Source organism: Anopheles arabiensis, chromosome 2 (assembly GCF_016920715.1).
Source record: "Anopheles arabiensis isolate DONGOLA chromosome 2, AaraD3, whole genome shotgun sequence".
In the NCBI taxonomy this organism is placed as follows: domain Eukaryota; kingdom Metazoa; phylum Arthropoda; class Insecta; order Diptera; family Culicidae; genus Anopheles; species Anopheles arabiensis.
In genome coordinates this window covers 12,925,563-12,946,306 of record NC_053517.1, presented here as the reverse complement: position 1 = coordinate 12,946,306, position 20,744 = coordinate 12,925,563, and the positions used below count along the sequence as shown (strand labels likewise).

General features: G+C 48.7%; 2 protein-coding genes across 7 annotated transcripts in view; one reads left to right on the top strand and one right to left on the bottom strand.

Moving 5' to 3' along the window:
* LOC120895808 (soluble guanylate cyclase 88E) overlaps positions 1 to 16,523 on the top strand; it is a 26,033-nt gene extending 9,510 nt beyond the window's left edge. For 3 of the 6 annotated variants that reach the window (XM_040299464.1, XM_040299462.1, XM_040299461.1), the window contains 10 exons: positions 11,572 to 11,873; positions 11,965 to 12,246; positions 12,324 to 12,529; positions 12,685 to 12,808; positions 12,876 to 13,144; positions 13,214 to 13,565; positions 13,624 to 13,756; positions 13,828 to 14,558; positions 14,632 to 14,702; positions 14,771 to 16,523. In XM_040299464.1, the coding sequence (XP_040155398.1) occupies positions 11,706 to 11,873; positions 11,965 to 12,246; positions 12,324 to 12,529; positions 12,685 to 12,808; positions 12,876 to 13,144; positions 13,214 to 13,565; positions 13,624 to 13,756; positions 13,828 to 14,558; positions 14,632 to 14,702; positions 14,771 to 15,467 (3,033 nt within the window). In that variant the 5' untranslated portion in view covers positions 11,572 to 11,705 and the 3' untranslated portion in view covers positions 15,468 to 16,523. The remainder of the gene's footprint in view (positions 1 to 11,571; positions 11,874 to 11,964; positions 12,247 to 12,323; positions 12,530 to 12,684; positions 12,809 to 12,875; positions 13,145 to 13,213; positions 13,566 to 13,623; positions 13,757 to 13,827; positions 14,559 to 14,631; positions 14,703 to 14,770) is intronic. The other 3 variants (XR_005738378.1, XM_040299465.1, XM_040299463.1) reach the window with 3 other exon arrangements.
* On the bottom strand, positions 15,857 to 20,744 carry LOC120895809. Its single transcript, XM_040299466.1, has 4 exons — positions 20,614 to 20,744; positions 17,472 to 17,651; positions 16,956 to 17,378; positions 15,857 to 16,880 (listed from the first exon to the last, which is right to left on the bottom strand). Exons 2-4 carry the CDS (start codon positions 17,641 to 17,643, stop codon positions 16,729 to 16,731), a joined length of 747 nt encoding a protein of 248 aa, XP_040155400.1. The 5' UTR covers positions 17,644 to 17,651; positions 20,614 to 20,744; the 3' UTR covers positions 15,857 to 16,728.

Below are 20,744 nucleotides of genomic sequence, written 5' to 3'. Positions count from 1 at the left end.
AAGCAATAAATTGCGTTCCATCTCGCCCGAAATGGTGAAGTAAAATCACGCCACGAAAAGCTTTAAGCGTCCTTCTGTCGTTGATTTTTGAATTTGCAGTCCTGCGGCAAACAGCAAAGCAAAAGTTTCAAATTTATCGCTCGTTAATCGGTTTATGTTAAGGTCGTAATGTATCACTTTTATTGATAATATGCTTGCCGGAGGCTCGAAACTGAAACGCCGACAGCGACAGCCCTCTTTACGGCCGGTGATTTCTAATGCGTTCCATAACTCATGCCGCAAGCTAAACATGTTCAACATTTTTACACAAAAAAAAAAAACACATGATTTAATCCTTCACCACTGAAAGCACAAAAGCTATGGTTGGTGGAGTTTTTGTTCACCAAATGTCATCCAACGCAGACCACCACCGGGCCGGGTGGGTTAGGGAAACAAAATCAATCAATGTTTCGAAATAATGTGCCCACCACCAGCCTCGGGACGCGGCGGAGCGCATTCTCCCCGATAGGATCTGTATTAAGTCATGCGAAAGGATGCCTTGTGGTCCGATCTCGTGGAGCTATGATCACACGGTATGTGTGTTTGTGTGGGTATGTGTGATAGAGGTAGGGGGTAGTGGTTAAAGCCAGGACAACAAAAACTTTCTGAAACATGCTACCCGTTGCTGTTGTGATTGGAATGGTGACAGACGACGAGAGAGAGAGGACAAGGGAATCATGCTCGCGGTTTATGTGGAGCAAATAAGCTTCTCTCGGCTTACAATGGATGGTTTTGCCTACATGTGTGTGTGTGTTTTACTCATGTGCGATTAATTTCACACCACGGTGGGTGTTGACGGGAATGATGAATCGATGTGCGCGTGGGACCGGTAATCGGTTATTTTAATTTTCATTTCACAATGAAAATGGGGTTTTGAATGGATGATTGATAGATTAGGCTTATCTGTAGCATGTTCTTTTCATTTGACGCACATTAATGCGGGGGTAAACATGATGCTTACTATCATTTATTTTTATGCGCATCATTTCTTTGTCTCATTTGTTCCACGAGGCTGTTGTGTACTGTTATAAATTACAATGTATCATAAATTTCAATACATTTCTTCAATCAAAATAATCTTTTTACAATGTTTACACTAAAATCATTGACACCTTTCGACGCCATTTTTCCGAGAAAAAAAGTCTCCATTACACGATCCTCGTTGTACTCCGGATGTTTGCTTTATCATCTCTACCAATCTACCTTTTGCTGGATTGTCAGAACACGATTTCAATTAACTACCGGAAGGACGTTCCACTTCCGTTCCAGCGAGACGTGACTTGGCACGAGGAGCCACGCGATGCAGTCTCTCCCGTGCGTACCAACGTGGCAGGTGCTACCAGATCGAACGTTGCTATCATTACACCAGCACACACACACACACACACACACACACACACACACACACACACACACACACAAATACCTTCAAGTTGCTCAAGATGTGACTGATTGTGATCCGGGAGCTTTCGCCCCGCTAGTTGGTTTATTAGCCGCTTGCAGATGGTGTTTCGCATTAATTACCCTCGACCGGGTTTAATGTACACTCCAGAGCTGTTCTGACACAATCGTTTCTGGCAAACGTACACACCACATCACCGAGCTTGACCAACGAACGAAACCTTTTGTAGTAATTATAATCACCTGTTTACGCCCGTGCTTGTCCGATTCCAACTTCAAACGAGGGCGGGTTTTCAGGTTTACCTTCACGTTCACCGTCCGTCGGTTGCAGTAGGTGTGCTCATGTTTTATGCAACCACCATGCCGTATGGAGCAACCTGGGGCAACTTCTGCCTGTGACCGAGGCGAAACAAATCGAATCACCACAAACACCAGGCGTCTCCATTGGCCCGCGAACGCGCATGGAGATGGCTCGTACCATTCGTCTCCTTTTGACCGTATGTTTTACCCCATATGGAGCATATCATGCAAGCGTACACATGTTCAGATGCTCAGAAGGATTCAGAACTCGTTGCAGAAGCACCCTTCAACCTTCAAGGTGTGCTATGAGTGCGTCCTTGAGAGGGCAGTCTAAGTGGACTCTTACTCTTACTTGGAAGCTTCCAATCCGGTCAATCTCTGATTCGTCGTCGTCTGTGGTCGCAGTAAAACATCAAAAGAGTGTATCTCAAAAATCTAATTTTGATAGAGATACAACCTTTTTTTGTCACTTAATTTGTTTAGTCTAGCATTGAAAGGGTTCAAGATTTGGGCTAGAGACTAGAAATGATTTCTTGTCGAGCTATTAACCTACCGCTTAAATATGTTTAATTACATGAACACAAACTGATTGCTTTTCGGTTTTGCTTTTCTTTTAAATTATGTTCACATGATTTCGCAAGCATTTAAGAAGCTTATTTCACTCCCACTCAACCCGCCTTGCTGATCCAACGTCCCTTCGAGGCCCGAGATTACCTTTGTGCAGCGAGACCCAAACAAACATCAAGAAGGTTTAATTGAAGCAAACAGCAATCGAGCGGGGTTTTTTCCCGTTCCTTCTTAAGGTTACTATCCTTCGCTTATCTGCTACAGCATCCGATTATGGCCGGCCCTGTTGTGTCGTGAAGCATAAACACCGCTACTGCAAAAAGGGAAGCAAAAGCCAACCGAAGCACCAAAACCAAAGGTTAACAACCGAAGAAGCGAAAGAAAACATAAAGCAATACACGCTAAAGTTGACCGAAAATCGTACCAGCCAATCCAGCGAAACCTCGTCCAAAGTCCACATTAAGGCCCTCTCGCTTCTCTGTGCCGGTGCAATAAAAAACACGTTGCGGCGCCCTTTGCGCTGTTGCGATCTGCTCTCGCTGGGTTTTCCATCGCCCCGCCAGGGAGCCAAATTCGATGCGAGGATAAACTTTGCGTCGGCGAACAAGTTGGTGAACAAGCATTCCGACAGGACGGTTGACAAACTGTTGTGCAAAAGCTGCTTTATGGTCGTTTAGAGACGGTTGTTTCGTGCTGGTGAGACAATGGGATACGGAACTATAAGAAAGAAAGAAACAAACGACGCACACAACCGCAGCTAACCTCTTCTGTATCAGTGTTATTTCATAATCGATCGCTTGGTAACGATTTGTAGTTTTTCTAACGTTTGTTTCGGGTCCGGCTGAGAGAAAGAGGGAGCTTTTGTGGATTGTTTCTCGTGTGTTTGCAGTTGGTGTAAGTCTTCAGAAACGCTAAACAACTTGTCATGATGCACGGGGTGGTGTAAGAAAGTTACCTTACAGGATCAAAGTGTTTTTTCGAGGTAAAGTTTAAGCCCGGATGATAGTATCAGCAAAGAAACGAGCACACACCTTTTCAAGACATCTCAAGGACGCAATCGCTTCCAAAAGGCCACACAACTACTAGCATTCGTCCTGACAATGCTGATGATGATTCACGATAGAGAGTAGTGAGGAAAATCGATCAAAAGTAAATAGCTTACTATTTTCCTAGGAAAAAGGGACGTGACAAAGTGATAAGGAAAAAAGGTATTGGCTAGATCCCCACTTCACTAGTCTGCTCTCTTACGTGGATTAAGGGATGAAACCAAAAAAGCCAAAGAAAACATTAATTTTTATTATTCCCAGGGAAATTATCCAAACGCAAGCTCTACCGCCGCCTTGACCGTTCGTTTCACAGTAACAAAAAAAGAAACCAGTCCCTCAACTACAAACAATCCCATAAAAGATATTCATCCATCCGGTTGACTTGCTCACAGTGTACCTTTTTTTTTTTGGTGTCACTGTGTCCCAACACCCCAAACACGAATGGGCCACGGATCGCCTGCTTTTTTTTCTGTTTTTGTTAAAGCGATTACCGATTTCCGGCGATCTCTTTCCAATAGCCGCTTTTTTGTCCTTTTTGTCCTAGCCCCTGTCCTTTTTGTCCTAGCTCTTCTTCTACTCTATGCGACCCATCCGCTTTGGTCGAAGTGATCAACGATATTGACGTTGTCATTGTCATGATTGTCTTTATCATCTTTCCCGTTGCGCGCGTCCCGCTCCCGCCACGAAGAGTTCGCCATCGCCGGCGGGCACCCGTACAAGTACCACCGTTGCGTCTGTGTCGGGTATCTACCAAACCGACGACAAGCATCCCTCATTTCGTATCCTCATAAGATACGCTCTAGCTATGAAACAAAAGGAACGGCAAAAGGACCGACGCTCGCTGGAAAAGGGCATTATTCTTCGCTTATTGTCCATTGACTATTTGCTCGGATGACACACCGCGTCGGTGAGCTGCCAAGTCTGAGTATCCTTGAGCGGCCATTTCGTTTGACAGTGGCGGCAGCACACTGCACCCCAGTGCACCGGGTGGACTACGAGGAGTGGGGAGGGCGGCCTCAACACTGACAGGCCGCGTGTGCGTGAAACATGCGACAAGTTCGTCACTCATAGCAAAAGTGACACTGACACGAACACCACCGGGCGGTAATTTACGACTATCGCGGGAAGGAATGGAATGGCTCAATTGTGAAATACGTTTGTCTTGTACGTTGCCGGTGGCGGTGGTGGATATAAACGAATCATTCTTAAATGATTGCCCTTTCTTGGAAGACGACAATTAAAATGTGTCCATCTTTTTTATTCGGTTTCGGTTTATTGGCAATTGGCCCGTTGGATTCCGCGGAATGGAATTAAAGGGAAAGCGGTATGAATTTAACCACAACACAATTTTGAATACTTCCAATATTTCGAAGCGTCTTGGAACCGCCAACAGGGCACACAAGAAGCGGAAAAGGGAATACTGGAAAGCAATTTCTTAATTGTACAAGCGGAATCAATTTAATTGATGCGTTCGATTTCTACTGAAAGGCGATACAGGTCGTTGTGGAAAAGACGTTCATCTAAAGACAATTAACCGCTCCATAATTTACGATCCTGGCCCTGAGCTTAATATGAAACGGACTACACCATTTGAATGCTGTGTTTTATGCGCAACTTTACAGAACGTTATGCACACCTGCACCTGAAAAGCGCAGTAAAGGGCCACACAAAACGGACCTGCAAACCTGCGGATCTTTCACCGATCTGTGTCGCATCTGCAGTTCGAATTTATTTCATTCCAATTCCACACCTACACGGCCGCACACAAACACACACACTTTTCTGCGACATCAAGTTCGGACGACTGAGTCTTCGCCAAACCGAGCCGAGGGTGACCGGCAAGCTCATTTGAATTTTAATAGAGGTTTTGCATTTCCATACAAAGTGAAGATTTTTATGGACCCAATAGAGGCACAATGGACGCGTTTCGTTGGGGGAAGTGGCTGCTGACTGGTGGGGCTGGTGGAGGAAATTTTATTTATTTCCACTCACAGGAAGAAGGCCCAAGTAGTTTACAGGATGGAATAAATCGGATCGGAGGTCAATTTCGAAAACCCACAAAAGGCTGCGAGCTGAAGCTACTGGTGCAACATAAAGCGGATACATACCACAGCATCACTTAATATAAATCAAACCCAAAAAAGGAGCCATTAGTAAACGCTCCATCTATAAATAAGCGCGCGAGGCTGTACTGCAGATTTGTCCACCAAAACGCCATCATCTTACAAGGACATCAACCGGCGCAATGCAAGGCAAGCGCGTGCGCAACCCAAATGCCATCAAGACAAACGCAGCAACCAAATTTGCATCGGATTCCATCGACTCCGAAACTGCACGGTTGGCACTACGTTTATTATTTCGTATTAGTATTTATTTATTTTAGCAACCACTCCCGCACCAATACCCCCCGAGGACGACAGCCCCAGGTCACGTAGCTACGATTGCGAAACAGTGACAAAAAGTTTTGCTGACGTTCACCAGCCGTACGCGTGGTACGTGGCACAAAAAAGAAAACAAACGTAAACCTCACTCAAGCTAACAAGTGAAGGCAGAACACGGCCAAACCCCAAAAACTAAACGAACACAACAAAGCTACAAAAGCAACCGATTGTCACACGTATGAAAATAAATTCCTTCGGGTCGAGCGTGCGCTTAAATGGCGATAATGTGTGATCATAAAGCGTTATAAAACCAATTTTATTACCTATACGTCCGGCCACGGTGGTCACGGTGATGCGTAATGGGCAGCAGGCTGGTAGGCAGGCTGGCAGGCAAGCAAGTGGTGGCCACTGGCTGGCCGATTGCCACTAGATTTAATGGTTAAATGGGCGGCACAGAAATGCGTTTCATACCAACTGCACACCGTCACAGTCCTGGTCCCAGCTAGGGGTGCGGTTGCCCCTGGCCGTCCTTGGTGTCGATGGTCCTTCTTCTTCGGGCACCCTTCTGCGTTTCGTGCATCAGTCCGGTGGGGGAGGACGTGCGGATCGTTTGGCGCCAAATTTGGGCTGTCTTTATGAGCCAAACGCTCTATGGTTCTCACGCTCTCACTGTCTCTCTCTCTCTCTTTGCTGCTAGTTTCGTGCATGTTTCGATGTGCATCCGTTAGTGGACTTGCTACTGGAAGTTGACTGTCTGCTTCCTATGTCTGCAATTAATTACAGTACACGGCACTAAACCAGCGTGCGCCGGAAAGTTGTGCAGCATGACCATGTAATAGTCATGGCCAATGTGATACTTACACTTAACGTAAACTTTTGCCGCAAGCTTTGCGTACAGTCTTGCGCAAAAGGAACGAAAACGAGTCTCAAGTGCAGTGGGTCACTAACAGCGAACAAATTTATTAAAGAGAAAGTAAAACTTTAGGAAGGACTATATCAGACTCCAACCTTGGCCACGTGGGAAGCTTATCATTCTTCGCTCTTTTGAAAGTGACTCCTTTCCCAAACTCTCCCCATCACGCCTAATATGGACCAACAAATGGCCCCGTTTACTATGATCGACAGGCAATCTTTTCTGCGTTGCGAAAATTAAATTTCTTCCAATTTCTGCTTCTCCACAACGGTTCCAGCGTACGCCGGCGCTGCACATACCTTACTTTCATTTATCATTCATTCATCCGTGCTGGTGTATTTTTTATTGTATTGAGTAAGAAGAAAAATGCCCCCGAGCGGTTCTCAACTCAAACGTACGTTCAAAATGATTAGCTGTAAGTAGTTCTCCACTGCAGCCGGACGCAGCTGAAGAATTTACTTGGAAGGAACCAATTCGTTACACCACCATTCATCTTAGCCGTGTCCAGCATCCTACCCTCCAGCAAGGTAATTCGATCGAATGCCAATACAACACATACACACATAAAGCACAACATGCCATGCCATGAAGGGTAGGTACTGCAGGCTGCACAGTTTTGTGACCCGACGGCATGTGCTCTCGATGGCTCGGTTTCTTATTGCGCTGCAAAATTACATTCCACCATCATCACTACCACCAACAGCAGCAGCAGCACCAGCGCTACAGTCAGCTGGTCAGCGGGAAATTGGTGAAGCTATTCACCCCGACAGCACCATAAATCTTAATCCAAATCAAATTATTTCGCTTCTCGGTAGGGCAGGGAAACATTACCGCCCCCCCTGAATGGAGGCCAATCTGGACGTTTGCCAAACACTGGGTTCCCTTCGGCCTTCGGGGGCTGAAAGTCAGCTTGCTTTTACGATCTACCCTGGCGAGTAACAAAGCGTGGCACAGTTCGTCCCTCCCCAACAGCCAAACGGGAGGCACACGTGGGGGAGGCTGGGAAACTTTGCGCGACGATAATGTTATCATCATTTATTTCGGTGTATGCCTTTCCAGTTCATTAGTGGCAGGGGGCCCACTTCGGCCACGTGCTTGCACCATTTTGGTGCTTTAAATTACGCAATTGCTAATTATTTCCTGCCGACCGGTTTGCCGCACACCAGCCCAAATTGCTTGCGGCAGCATCGCGTCTTTCGTTCTTCAAGTGCAGCAATCGGAATTAATTAACGCTATCTCACCCCACGGTCATCAAAGGGAAGGACGAGAGAGAGAGGGGGGGAAAAGGCGACAAAAAAGCGAATGCAAATAGGAGCTCCAACGGTGAAGAATGGGGGCGAGCCGTGAGCGAAGAGGCAGCTAGAGGCCTTTATTTGCGCTCAAGAAAAATCACAAAGGCAATGAAGGAAAACCCCCTGCCACCGGATTGTGTGGAAACGATAACGATGGTAACGCGTTTGCGGGTATTTGTGATCGGAATGATAGGATGTCGTCCTGAATCAACATTCCCCCTCCCAGTGCCCGAGACACAGCCCGGGGACCGGTTGGGGTAGGGTGTGCACTTGGGAAATTGAAAGTTTTGCCTCACTTCCACAAACATTTTCTTTCTGCCCGGAGACGGGAATCTTTTCTTCCCGATTCCTGGTAATCAAAATTAGCTTTTGCTATGAAGCTTTATGGTGCGTGCAAAGGGTGGTGATAGGGAGCATTCGGGTTCGAGTGGCACAAGTGTCATCATTTGTTTGTCTTTCGCTGTGGATCAGACAGGAGCCGAGTGGTCAGGAAAAGCCGATGATGCTTTGGAGTGCAGATTGGTCAATCCCAAACGCAAAGGAAGCTAAACTGTCCGTGCGCCTTTGTGTGCGAGGGCTGTCTGTTTATCTTGCGTGCAAAGTTTTATCTTCCCTGACAGCAGCTGAAAAGGAGGATGTGTGTTACGGTGGAATATCTATTATGTGTCTTTCCTGACCTAGTTTGGGGCAACAAAGTTTGACCTATTCAAAAGGCAAGACACTCTGGACAGAGAAATGACAAAATTGCGCCACCTTATTCGAGCGTGTAGGGGGGAAAGTTTCAGCCTTCCATTGCCATTCTTCGTTTATTAAATAGATGTTTTAATTATTTGGGATCGGTTTTTGTGCGAAAGTTTGCTGCCGAATGCATAAAACTTGCAACATGTATAAGAGGGTCAGAGACTGTAACGATTTAAGGTGAAAATTGAATCCACCGGAAAAGCAAGAACATTTACCTTTCCAACAGTAATTAAAAGGAGTGAAAGAAAAAAGTTGTTTAATAAAACTTTGCTACAACAAAGTGAAAAATAAACTGTCATTTCAGAGGGTGGCAAGAAAGAACAAAAGAAACTAACACAGACAGACACAAAAAAATGGCTATAAGTTCCAGCAAATGAAGCTGTACGTTCAATTGTCACCCAACAGTCACGAGACGTCCACGAGTCAAAGACCGGCGTCCACGATGCTCCACCGGTATGCTCGCCCCGTGGGACAATCATTCATCGAGAAATCGTCCATTAATCTTTTCCCCCTTTTTTGCTTGTCCTTTTCGCGCTCCACTTGCGCACAGAACTTTTGCTCCGCGTGTTGTTTGCTTCGTTGCGGAGGAAGTGACAATTTTAATGAGAAGACAGCAGCACCACGTTTCCATTCGGCCGGTGTGACGAGCTTCCGGCACAGGGTGTTACACTTTGCGAGCGTGCACACCGAGCAAATTATTTCAAATGTTTCAAAATCCTTCATCCTTTCGCGGAACAATTTAAACTTTCTCCCGCCTAAAGTGTGCCTTTCTATTCTGGTTGCGATGTTTTTTTCCCGGAATTTGCAACACATTTATTGTGACGCCTCTCGTCCGAACCGAAGCGAACTCGAAAACCGAAAAGCGCCTAAATGTAGACAATCGTAATCACCGTCACCGGAAATCCATTTCGCTCGCCAAAAACATTCCATAATCGCGCACTAATCGCCACGGCGCGGTCTTTTGTGACTTTCCCTCGATCCAGTCCGGTACGAGATCCGGCGCTGTCCGCCCATTATCACGCGCTTTCCATTGTTTGCCAGCGCTTCCCATTGCCAGTGCGGTTTGGTGCGCGCGGGGACATTGGCGGTAAATGAATTAGAGGAAAATATGTCCGGAACGATTTCACAACTGTTTGCAAAGCGGTTTTTCCTCCCGGTGCCGTGAGGATTAATAGAAATTGAAGGGATTTGCACGAGCCGCTGGTCCTGCTTCTCCCGCGGATGCGGAGCAATCAACTCACGACAAATGGACATCAACAGCAAAGAATCGCGCGGAGTGCCAAGCTTCCCCGAAACCCGATGCCGGCGACCCGGGACAATCATTTGAAATGGTGGACATTTGGACGCAACCGTGAAGAGAAAGCCGGAGCGCGCTGATGCTTTTCGGAGTCTGGCGGAAGGCTTCGCGCATAAAGATTCCAGCAGCGAGAAAAGCGAAACAATAAACACGTTTGAAGAATGCTGTGAATAAGCGCGCACAAACACAGATACAAGCACACACACAACACAAAAGCACCCGTAAATGATCTGTGCGACATTCCGTGTTTGCCAGTTTTGCCACAGCACGGTACTGACATCCACGGTGCTCCATGCTTTTGGGGTTTGTCGCTCGTCCCGAGCCGGATCCGTTATCCGGCACGCTGGGTTCGTTGGGTTCGTTTATTATTCATTCAGTTTGGGAAATTTTTTCTCGAGCCACCCGTACTGCGCTTTCGAAGGACCCGGGCGAGCACTTTATTAAACTTTTGCCGTAACGGAACGATCGGTTTGCCGGCGGTGTAGAGGCGCGTAGAGGCGTATAGATGATAAGAGACGCACTGTGGTGTGGAAATTGAAACAGCAGCAGCGGTGTGGTAGCAGAAGTTTGTGATTGTAATTTGTTGGTGTAGAAAGTGGGTTTGGATTTGTTTAAACTTTGCGTGGTAACTTCATTCATGCTTATCTAATTTATTAATTTATTCAAACATTATGATTTATTTGAACTTGCTTCAGTAACGGAACGACCGAGCAAGGCTGGGCTGTGGCAGGAAGCTCAACACCTGTAGCGTGTTTGAATTTAGTTAAGGAAGATCGCATACATTGTTGTTACCATTTGTTTTATAACTACAGGAAACCCGCTCAAGTGGTGCTTTAAAGAAGCTGATCAAGTTATATAAATTAAAAGCTATTCAAAAACCGGGTTGGGTCCTCATATTGAATTACTTTGCATCTGCATTACTTCCTCGATTTTATGGGGAGCTAAATAAAGTTTCCTGATCCTCTCGAACCTCAGCACAGTGCACTGTTGCCCTTGCTTAGAAGCTTTATTTAATTTTCCACCATCACCCCGCATTCTTGGGACTTTTAATGATTCCTACGACTCAATCGGTATAATGACACAAAGCGGAAGCGCACTAGCGTCACCTTCCCACACCGCTTCATGGCGTATTTTCAATTAGCCGTAGTGGATTTGCTAGAGATAATATTGCAACCCATCCAATCCAATAGCACGACTTCGACCGGCGGTGAATGGCACAAACTTCGTGCGAAAGCTGTGTGGTGGTATTTTGAAGTGTGAAACCAAAGTAAATATATCTCGGCACGAGTTCGCCTCCAAGCCGGGAAAACTCTATCGCTATCCTCCGGGCACAGCATTGGCCACAAAGTAAGCGAGGTTTTGCGATGGAATGGCACGGAACGGTTAGAACAATAATGGACGAGCGTTGGCTTGGGAGGAGGAAAAGACAACCTGCACTGGCTGCACGGACTGATCCCCCAATTTGGCTAAACGAGCGGGGATAAAAATACAAATAAATCAATTGACGTCAGCGCACACTCACTGACAGGTTTATGCATTTTTCAAATCGTTTTTCCTTTTCTCTCTCTCTCTCTCTCTCTCTTCCGTTTGGCAGCCAGTGGGTAGGAGCAACCCGTGCGCAGAGGGCAAACGCACCACCGGCGAGGCGAGGGAGCGTCCACTAGTACGTGACGACCGTCGGCGGTCGCGTCGGATGCGTCCGGACGCTACCGGTGCCACGGTGCGACTATGTACGGGCTGCTGCTCGAGAACCTGTCCGAATACGTGAAGGCCGTCTACGGGGAGGACAAGTGGGATGACATCCGCCGGCAGACGGGCATCTCGTCGCCCTCGTTCAGCGTCCACGATGACTACGACGAGAATCTGCTCAACGTGCTGGCGACGAAAGCGCAAGAAGTAACGTAGCGAAACGTAACGGTGTGGGCCTCGCGAAAATGGACTTTAATTTCCTTCCCATGGTTTGTTGGTTTGCTCCTCTGGTTCTCAGATTCTCGGTATATCGGAGCGTGACTTCATGGACCAGATGGGCGTGTACTTCGTCAACTTTGTCAGCCAGTACGGGTACGATCGAGTGCTGTCCGTGCTGGGCCGCCACATGCGCGACTTTCTGAATGGGCTGGATAATTTGCACGAGTATCTCAAGTTCTCCTACCCGCTGATGCGTGCGCCCAGCTTCATCTGCGAGAATGAGACGCGCCACGGCCTGACGCTCCACTATCGGACCAAGCGCAAGGGCTTCGTTTACTACACAATGGGCCAAATTAGGGAGGTACGTACACAATGTTTCTGCACACCGAACATCAATTCACCTTCCCCCAAACGTCTTCGCGTCTTTGGCACACACAGGTGGCGCGCCACTTCTACCATAAAGATATGCAAATCGAGCTGGTCAAATCGGACCTGCTGGGCGAAACGAATCACTACACGTTTCAGCTGACGTTCGACAACCGGGCCTTCTCGCTGGCCACCCTGGCGATGACGCGCGAAGAGAAGCACCTGCCCATTAGCGCCTCGGTACTGTTCGAGATATTCCCCTTCTGCATCGTGTTCGGGTGAGTCGGGTGGTTCGGGCAATGCGGCAGGCCCTTTCACAGACATCGGTGGCGCAATAAAGCGTGTTTAATGCGTTATTTTGTTGTGTGTCTCTCTCTCTCTCTCTTTCTTTCTCTCTCTTTCGCGGCACGCACTACATCCATTCACGGTGCAGGTCAGATATGGTGGTCCGCAGTATAGGCAACTCGCTCATGGTAATCCTGCCCGATTTGCTGTCGAAGAAGATCACCGATTGGTTCGAGCTGCGTCGGCCGCTGATAGCATTTAAGTTCCAAACGGTAACATAGACCCACTCATTCGGTCAATGCTTCGGACTTTAATGTAGCATAATTGTCTCCTCATCAGATACTCAACCGCACCAACAACATCTTCGAGCTGGTTACGGTACAGTCGGTGAAGAAGCGCCCCGAAAACCAGCGCAAAACCGAGCTCGTCCTGTCGGAGGAGGAAGAGGAGGAGGAGGTGGAGCGGCGCCTGCGGCTCAAGGGCCAGATGATCTACATGGAGAACTGGTACATGATCATGTTCCTCGGTACGCCCGTCATGCCCAAGCTGACCTCGCTCATCAGCACCGGGCTGTACATCAACGATCTGTCAATGCACGACTTTAGCCGGTAGGACCTACTCATCCTTGGTTCCGTGTTGAGCTACCGAGTTCTAATCCAATCGCTCTCTCTCTGCAGTGATCTCATGCTCGCCGGTACGCAGCAATCGGTCGAGCTCAAGCTGGCCCTCGACCAGGAGCAGCAAAAGTCGAAAAAGCTGGAAGAATCGATGCGCAAGCTGGACGAGGAGATGCGTCGCACGGATGAGCTGCTGTACCAGATGATCCCGAAGCAGGTGGCGGACCGGTTGCGGCGGGGCGAGAACCCGATCGACACCTGCGAGATGTTCAACAGCGTCTCGATCCTGTTCTCCGATGTGGTCACGTTCACCGAGATCTGTTCCCGCATCACGCCGATGGAGGTGGTCTCGATGCTGAACGCGATGTACTCGATCTTCGACACGCTGACCGAGCGGAACAATGTCTACAAGGTAGGTTTTGGAGGATGGTTTGTATGTGGACTGTGCTGATCCACTGCATTGCTTGCAGGTTGAAACGATCGGCGACGCGTACATGGTCGTGTCGGGCGCTCCCGCCAAGGAGCAGAACCACGCCGAAAAAGTCTGTGATATGGCCTTGGATATGATCGAGGCAATAACGGATTTGAAGGATCCTTCCACAGGTAAGTACTGTGTGTGCGTTGACATCTCCAAACGTTCATATCCGACATTCTGCTACCTATCTACTCCGCAGGAACTCATCTTCGTATACGGGTCGGTGTACACTCGGGCGCCGTGGTGGCCGGTATCGTCGGGCTGAAGATGCCCCGGTACTGCCTGTTCGGCGACTCCGTCAACACGGCATCCCGCATGGAGTCCACCAGCCAGGCGATGCGAATACACATATCGGAGTCGACCAAGCATCTGCTGTCGGCGAACTATCGCGTCAGCGAGCGGGGCGAGATCGACGTCAAGGGCAAGGGCACGATGAAGACGTACTGGCTGGACTATCGCGAGAACCGGCCCCCGCTGCAGCTGCTGGACGAGGAAATTAAAACGCCCGCGATCGAGTACGACCCGGGCAAGGATCGGCGGGTCAGCATTCCGTCCTGCATGTTCTCGCAGCCGGCCCACAAACAGTCGCTCGGCGGACTCAGCTCGGCCGGGCTCGAGGATCGGCGCGTCTACTCGCCGGTCACGTTCGAGGATGTGGCGCGGCGCAGCATCGCCAACTCGCCGGTCAAGCTGCACGCGTTCGGGCCGCGCGGTCGCGAGAATCGATCCAACTCGACCGGGCACGCGTTCATGCACAGCGTGTCGGACGTGTTCGGCTCACTGGTGAACGATACGGAGGAGTTCCTGGAGGATCTGCAGCACCGCAACTCGATCAGCAACACGCTGTACTCGGCCTCCACGCCGTCGCCCTGTCCGTTCAGCCCGCCGGCACAGTTTCGCACGAAATCAAAGTCCTGCTACCAGGCGCAGGTGAGTCATTTTGTTGTTGATGGAATGTTAGTTTGATGGGGAAGAATGAACGAGATCGTTTACACTTTTCCAGTTCATGGATAAGGATCACGAGCTGCTGTCCGGAGCAAGCAAAGCGTTACTGCAGGAAGTACCGAAAAAGCCGTGAGTGTTGTCCCTTCATTCGACCGTTTCCATCCTACTCCACACGGAAACCTTCCCTCTCATTCCAGCAAGGGCATCCTGGCGAAAGCACAAACCGTCGAGCACGGACCGGCCGCACCGTGCGAGCACAAAGCGAAGGCCCGCAAAGCCAAGCTGGACGCGGTGAAGCAGCAGCAAACGAAGGCGCTGGAAAAGCTCGACCAGATGGTGCAGGAAATCTACGACGCGGACCTGCCCGGCATGTGCTTCGTCAATCCGCCCGGTTCCCGGTCGGACGGCAACATCTGCCAGTCGAACAGTTGCACTCTCGGTAGCAGTAGGTCCGTAGTGGACGCGAGCACTAGCGACACCGCTTCCACCACCACCACCACCACCACCGCCTGTAACGCACTCTATACACTTAACCTTTACTTTCCCGTTTCATGTTCACCCGGGTGTGCTTGTGGGCTTGTGCCCGACTACTGCAGCCGATCGCAGGCCGTTCCTTCGTCCCATTTGGGCGCAGGGCAACCGGGCCCGTCCGGCAGTGGTTTGCCGGGGGCGGCGGGTGCCGGTCCTGGTGCACCCGTCTGCGAGCTGCATGCCCATCTGGCCCCGCGGCACTGTCACGGTTGCGAGCCGGTTGCCGGCAAGGTACCGCAGAGCATGAGCTTTCAACACCCGAAAGAGCACAAGTGCTGCCCGGCGGCAGCGGCCACAGCGTACGCCACCCACGGCCAGAACGGACGACACAAAGTGCACTCGAACGCTTGTCACATTCTCTAGGAATGTCCCCGCCTCTGTAGTGGACCCGTTGTAGTGGGTTTGCTGTAGTAGCGCACGTACACATCCCTAGAGTTGCATCATAGGTGTTCGGTGCAATACTGCGACACTTACGACGAAAGCTTTAACCGAACCCAAAACCGGTCAAGTAAGATGTTTCTATTTGTCTTTAACTGTTTTTTACGTTTTTTCTAGACAAATGACCGAAAGGTTTGTACGGGCACGGTCTAGCTGCACGTACCTTGCATGTTGTATACTTAAAGCGTTTAAACTCGCGCAACTTTAGCCCGGCGGGCTAATATTATGTGTACACGGGAGGGAATCAGTAGGTTAAGCGGATCGTTGTTCTAGTGATATTGTGTCCACAAGGCGCACTGCTAGCAAATGAAAGAAAAAAGGAGGAGTTAATTTATTATCTGAATGTCCTTATTTTCGCGAAGGAACCCGTCACAGCTCACATGCAGTACTTAAGAAGATTAGTTATACAAAGAAATGTCAACAAACAATGGCACACAGTACTCACACTCTGAGTGATTTGTTTTACTCGCTAGTCGCTAGTTTATTGCTACCAAAAGTGGCGTGATGTTCACTCCTATCTGTTAGTGGATTTACACTTTCTAGGAAGCAAAACCAACCAACAATATACGACATCAACGACACGGAATTGGGTATTTACATTCGTTGTACAGTGCAGAAGTTTAGGGCCCTAGTGTAGCCAATGTCGATGTGAAGGTGTGTATTTATGTCCGTGTCTGTGTGTGTGTGTGTATCTGGTCACGAGGAAGTTACTTAATCAGGTTCAATTGACAATAAGCAAATATATCTCAGATGTCCCACCCACACCCCTCCCGGCGAATGTTCCCCACGCAGTACAACTAATAAAGCAGACAGAGACAGTCAAACGAGAATGATCGTTCAGAACCGCCCCCTCCCCCCTTCGCAGTAGTCCGAAGCAAATGCCCAGATTTGCGACCGCTTAGTGATCGTCTTGATGTTGATGTACATACTTGACAATAAAGTTAAACTATACGTGTATGTGTTGAAGATACCTCACCATAAGAAAAAGCTTGTTGGGATTTTCCTACTTTTTGTTTGACAGTTGTAGCTCTCTTAACCCACGGAGCGTTTTGTTTTTGTTTTTTTTTATTATTACCAAACGTACAAGTAGAAAAGTTGTTTTATTTTTACAAAGTAAAGCTTATCACATTCGGATATTCGCCATGCAGGACGAAATGGCGGCGTGTGATGGTTGCATTCCCCTGTCTTAGCTTCGTATCACCTGATCCAGTGGGAAGTACCGGAACGATTCGTTGAAGATGTCCGTAAAGGCGACGCTGACGAGATCGTTGATCAGGGGCTTGATGAACGGGAAGCTCGGTTGCCACATCGTGTTGATGAAGAAGTCGGCAATTGATTCTACGGAATTCGAAGAGTGGAGAAAACCGCTAGATAACGATCACAAAACGGGAAGGCTCCGGAGCCCGCGCTTACCGATAATTTTCGCCCCATGAAACAGGTCGGAGATGTGCAGCTTCATGTCGCCGATCTTGTCGATCTCGACCCGCACCTTCAGCAGCCCCCCTGGCCCACCGATGCGCGTCACCGTCGTCGTCTGGCTGTAGTTGTACAGCGTCAGATTCCACACGCCCCGCGTATGGCGCGGCAGGCCGAGAATCTTCGACTGGAAGTCGTAGCCGCCGTCGAGCGATTTCTCCGGGAAGAACTGCGAGTACACGATGCGGTCGTGCTTCGGCTCGGTCCGGTACTTGGTCACCTCCGACTGCATCCAGCCGTACTCGGACACGTTGGACAGCAGCAACCGGTAGCCACCCAGCCCGCCGAGATCGCCCCGCCGCTGCTCGATGAATTCGGCCCGGTGAGGATCGAACGGGGCCACGTTAAACTCGGGCAAACCTTGAAGAGAGAGAGAGAGAGCCCCAGCCGCGTGTTAAAAATCAAAACAGGGTGAAGAAGATCGTTGTAAAACGTTGCGCCGCCGCCTCCTACCTGTCTTAAACCATGGTCGTAGCGCGTTGAACGCTTTCTTGATGCACGGATCAAAGTTGGGCTTGCCGTAGCGACAGTTCGCGAACAGCCGAAACACTTCCCGCTGGCCGGCACACTGCTGAACGGTCAGCACCAGCAGCAGGGGTAACAGGGGCCACCTAGAGCATCTCATGTTTGGTGCTGAAATGACGCAGAACGATTTGATTAGAAGCTGTTTGGAATTAGGTTTTTGTTCGCATTTTGATGCTGTTTTTAACTCATTAGATGGTTAATGAACTATAATGAGAAGCAGGGTTTCTCTTTTAAAACCGCTTGTCATCGCATTAAAAATGTCCAAATGGAAATTAAGACCTTGGCACGGGGGAGCAAAACAATCCACTGAAGCTATTCGCGCAACAAAAACTGCTCAAACAAACAGCATTAGCTGGCCTAACGCAACATAAGGCAACATTGCCAGTGTGAACATGTGAACCTGTTTATACGCCAACTGAAATGGCACTTCTTTCTCTAATGTGTTCCCTCCCCGCGGGCAACTGAACCCGGGGTGGGGTATGCGTAATAAGAAAAGCCACGCTTTAACCTTCAAAGAAAGGTTATGCAGAAGCATGAGACGACTTAGCAGCAGTAGCACCGCCACTACTAGCAATTGTTGTTCAATAGGCAGCAACTGATAAGCTTCCTTTACATAAGCGCTTGTCGCGCTTAGAATTAACCTCTTGCGAGGTGCATAATCGACCGGTCAAGTGCTTCGGCACGGAAGCTGCAACACTGTGCAGACCTTCAATGCGAATTCGCCCGCCCCACTACACTGTGGGCAGATACAAGCGAGAAGAAGGTTTTATGCAGCGGCCACACTTATGCAACAGCCAGCTGTAATGCGATGAGGCAATACCGACACGGTTTTGTATGTGTATGTCTCCGCCATACAGTGAGCGGCAATCGTTCAAGAGCAAGTGCTTTTCCAAAGCAAGAGTCGTTTACCTTCGCGGGCGGGTAATGGGTGGGTTGGAGGTGTTGTTGGGATCGTAAGACACCAACCTGCATTCACTCACACTTTGCTGGTGGTAGCTAAGTGGTTGCAATGTCAAACTTCGCTATTAAACTATCCCACTGGTCCATGTGGAGCGAAAAGGCGCAATAGGTTCTAGTAGTAAGTGTTGCTTTAGTGAGCGCTAATGTTAAGATGTTAAAACATAACTTACACACACACACACACACACACACACACACACACACACACAAAAAACCGCTTTGCAACTAAGTAAACATGTGCAATTGGTGGTTTACAGCCTTCTTGTTTTTGATTTCAGCATAACGCCCTACATATACGCACATGTAAAAGAATGTATATTTGCCCAAAAATTGCATCACAGCTCACCCACTGACCCGAAATTGAAAGTAAAAGCAAATGAAAGAAACAAATTCAGCAAACACACGCCGGCACACACACAACAGTTTAAATTGAAAAGCAATTACTTTCTCCCCCACTCCGGTGTGTGATATCACAGCAAAGCGCACGTGCGCATCACCAGTTTGCGCGGTCAGCTGCGCGAACTGGTTTGGCCGGTACGGTACGATGCTCGCGGGCGTGGAACGGTATGTATGAGCATAGCACAGACCGGCTGCTGATTAAAGGTCATAAAACGGTTACCACGGCGTGACGCGGTTTGTTTGGTTTGCCTAATGACTGGTTGTGGTGCGGTGTGGGAGTAACTCGCGCCGATACGATAATGTGTCGTTTTAGGTGAAATAATAGCCGGCTTTTGGGTGCTGTCTAATTATCCAATTAGCACCTGCTGTTTCATCCCCAGGAAGATCTTTTTCTTACGGCGAGTGTAATTCACCATCATCATTAGACATTGATCGTTCATATACTCTGCAGATTATACATTCAATGAAATCCTTATTACAGGCATCTTTTATATCTATTTTTAAAGCCTCTTTTTTACTCGCAACGATGATTTGATTGTGAATTTACCTTTAATTTAATATTTTAATTTAAATGCCAATTAGAACATCTTTAAACGATGTATCTACAAATATTGCTGCTTTTGGGAACTATTCCCGAAAAAACAATCCATTCCATAGCACCTCGTTGGAAGACATCCATTCACCAAAACACCATAATACAAGATTACAACATCTCCCGCCTGTGGATAATTGATCATGTTTTACCATCGATTGTGATAACGGACCGCCCATCCGATGTCAGCGGAGCCACCGATTTTCCATGTCGAACAAAACGATTGCATGCCGACCGTTCCACTCCACAAACAAGCGCAACGACGATCGATGATTATAATCATTGCATCAAAAGCCGCTCACCACCAGGGCTGCTTCGTGGTGCATAACATTTGCCGCAACCGAACTCACATCGCACGCAACCGCATATGTGCCGGCGGGCGGCTGCAGATATCAAGATGCGTTGCGATACAGGGGGTACTACGATGCACTGAATTCGCGCGGTGGTCACAGAATTCGCGGTCACAAAAAAACACCGATCGTGAGTCGCGAGTTTTGACTCCTTTTGGGCGTTTGACTCTTCGTAATCATCACTCTCAGCTCTACGAACAGTAGGCTCGTCGCTTATGTCAATTTGATCCGATCGAATCGAACAACGGAACCGAAGGTCGTCACAGATCCTTTTTTTTTGGAACCGAAAACAAGCTTCCACACGTACGCCAAACACCACGCCTCCTGCCTAACGGTTTTGAGAGTGTGCTGTTGAGGTGTTCCAACACGCTCAATCATATTACGGTTCGGCAAACAAGTCAACAACATTCAAATTTCCTTGGCACACATTTCATCCGAAGGACAACGCAGCAACAACCGCGTCAAAAGATCATCGACTGTGCCTGGCCTTGCCAAATGGACCGGCGCCTTCGCGCGTCACTCGCTGCAACCAGCACCAGCATGGAAACTAGTTTTCGCGTTTGCACACGACAACCGTAAGCTTTTCCCTTAGCCGCGTTCTTGGTGTTTTCGCTTTCGAAAAGGAACAAAAAAAACCGCATCCATCCAAAGCATTTGCTTGGGTTTTCGTGGGTTTGCCTTTGCACCATCGAGCTACGCTCCGTTTCGGGACGATCGTTGCGGCTATGCGACTACCAGCTCACTTGTTGCTCACTTGTTACTCACTCACCCGGTTCTGAAGCGGAGCTGCACGTTACACCACACTGTCGGTATTTTCACCCCCGAGTGACCGGATAAGTGTCACGCTTTGTTTGTTTACCGTCTTGCACTCCGCTGAGGTACGAGACGATGTCTAGCTAG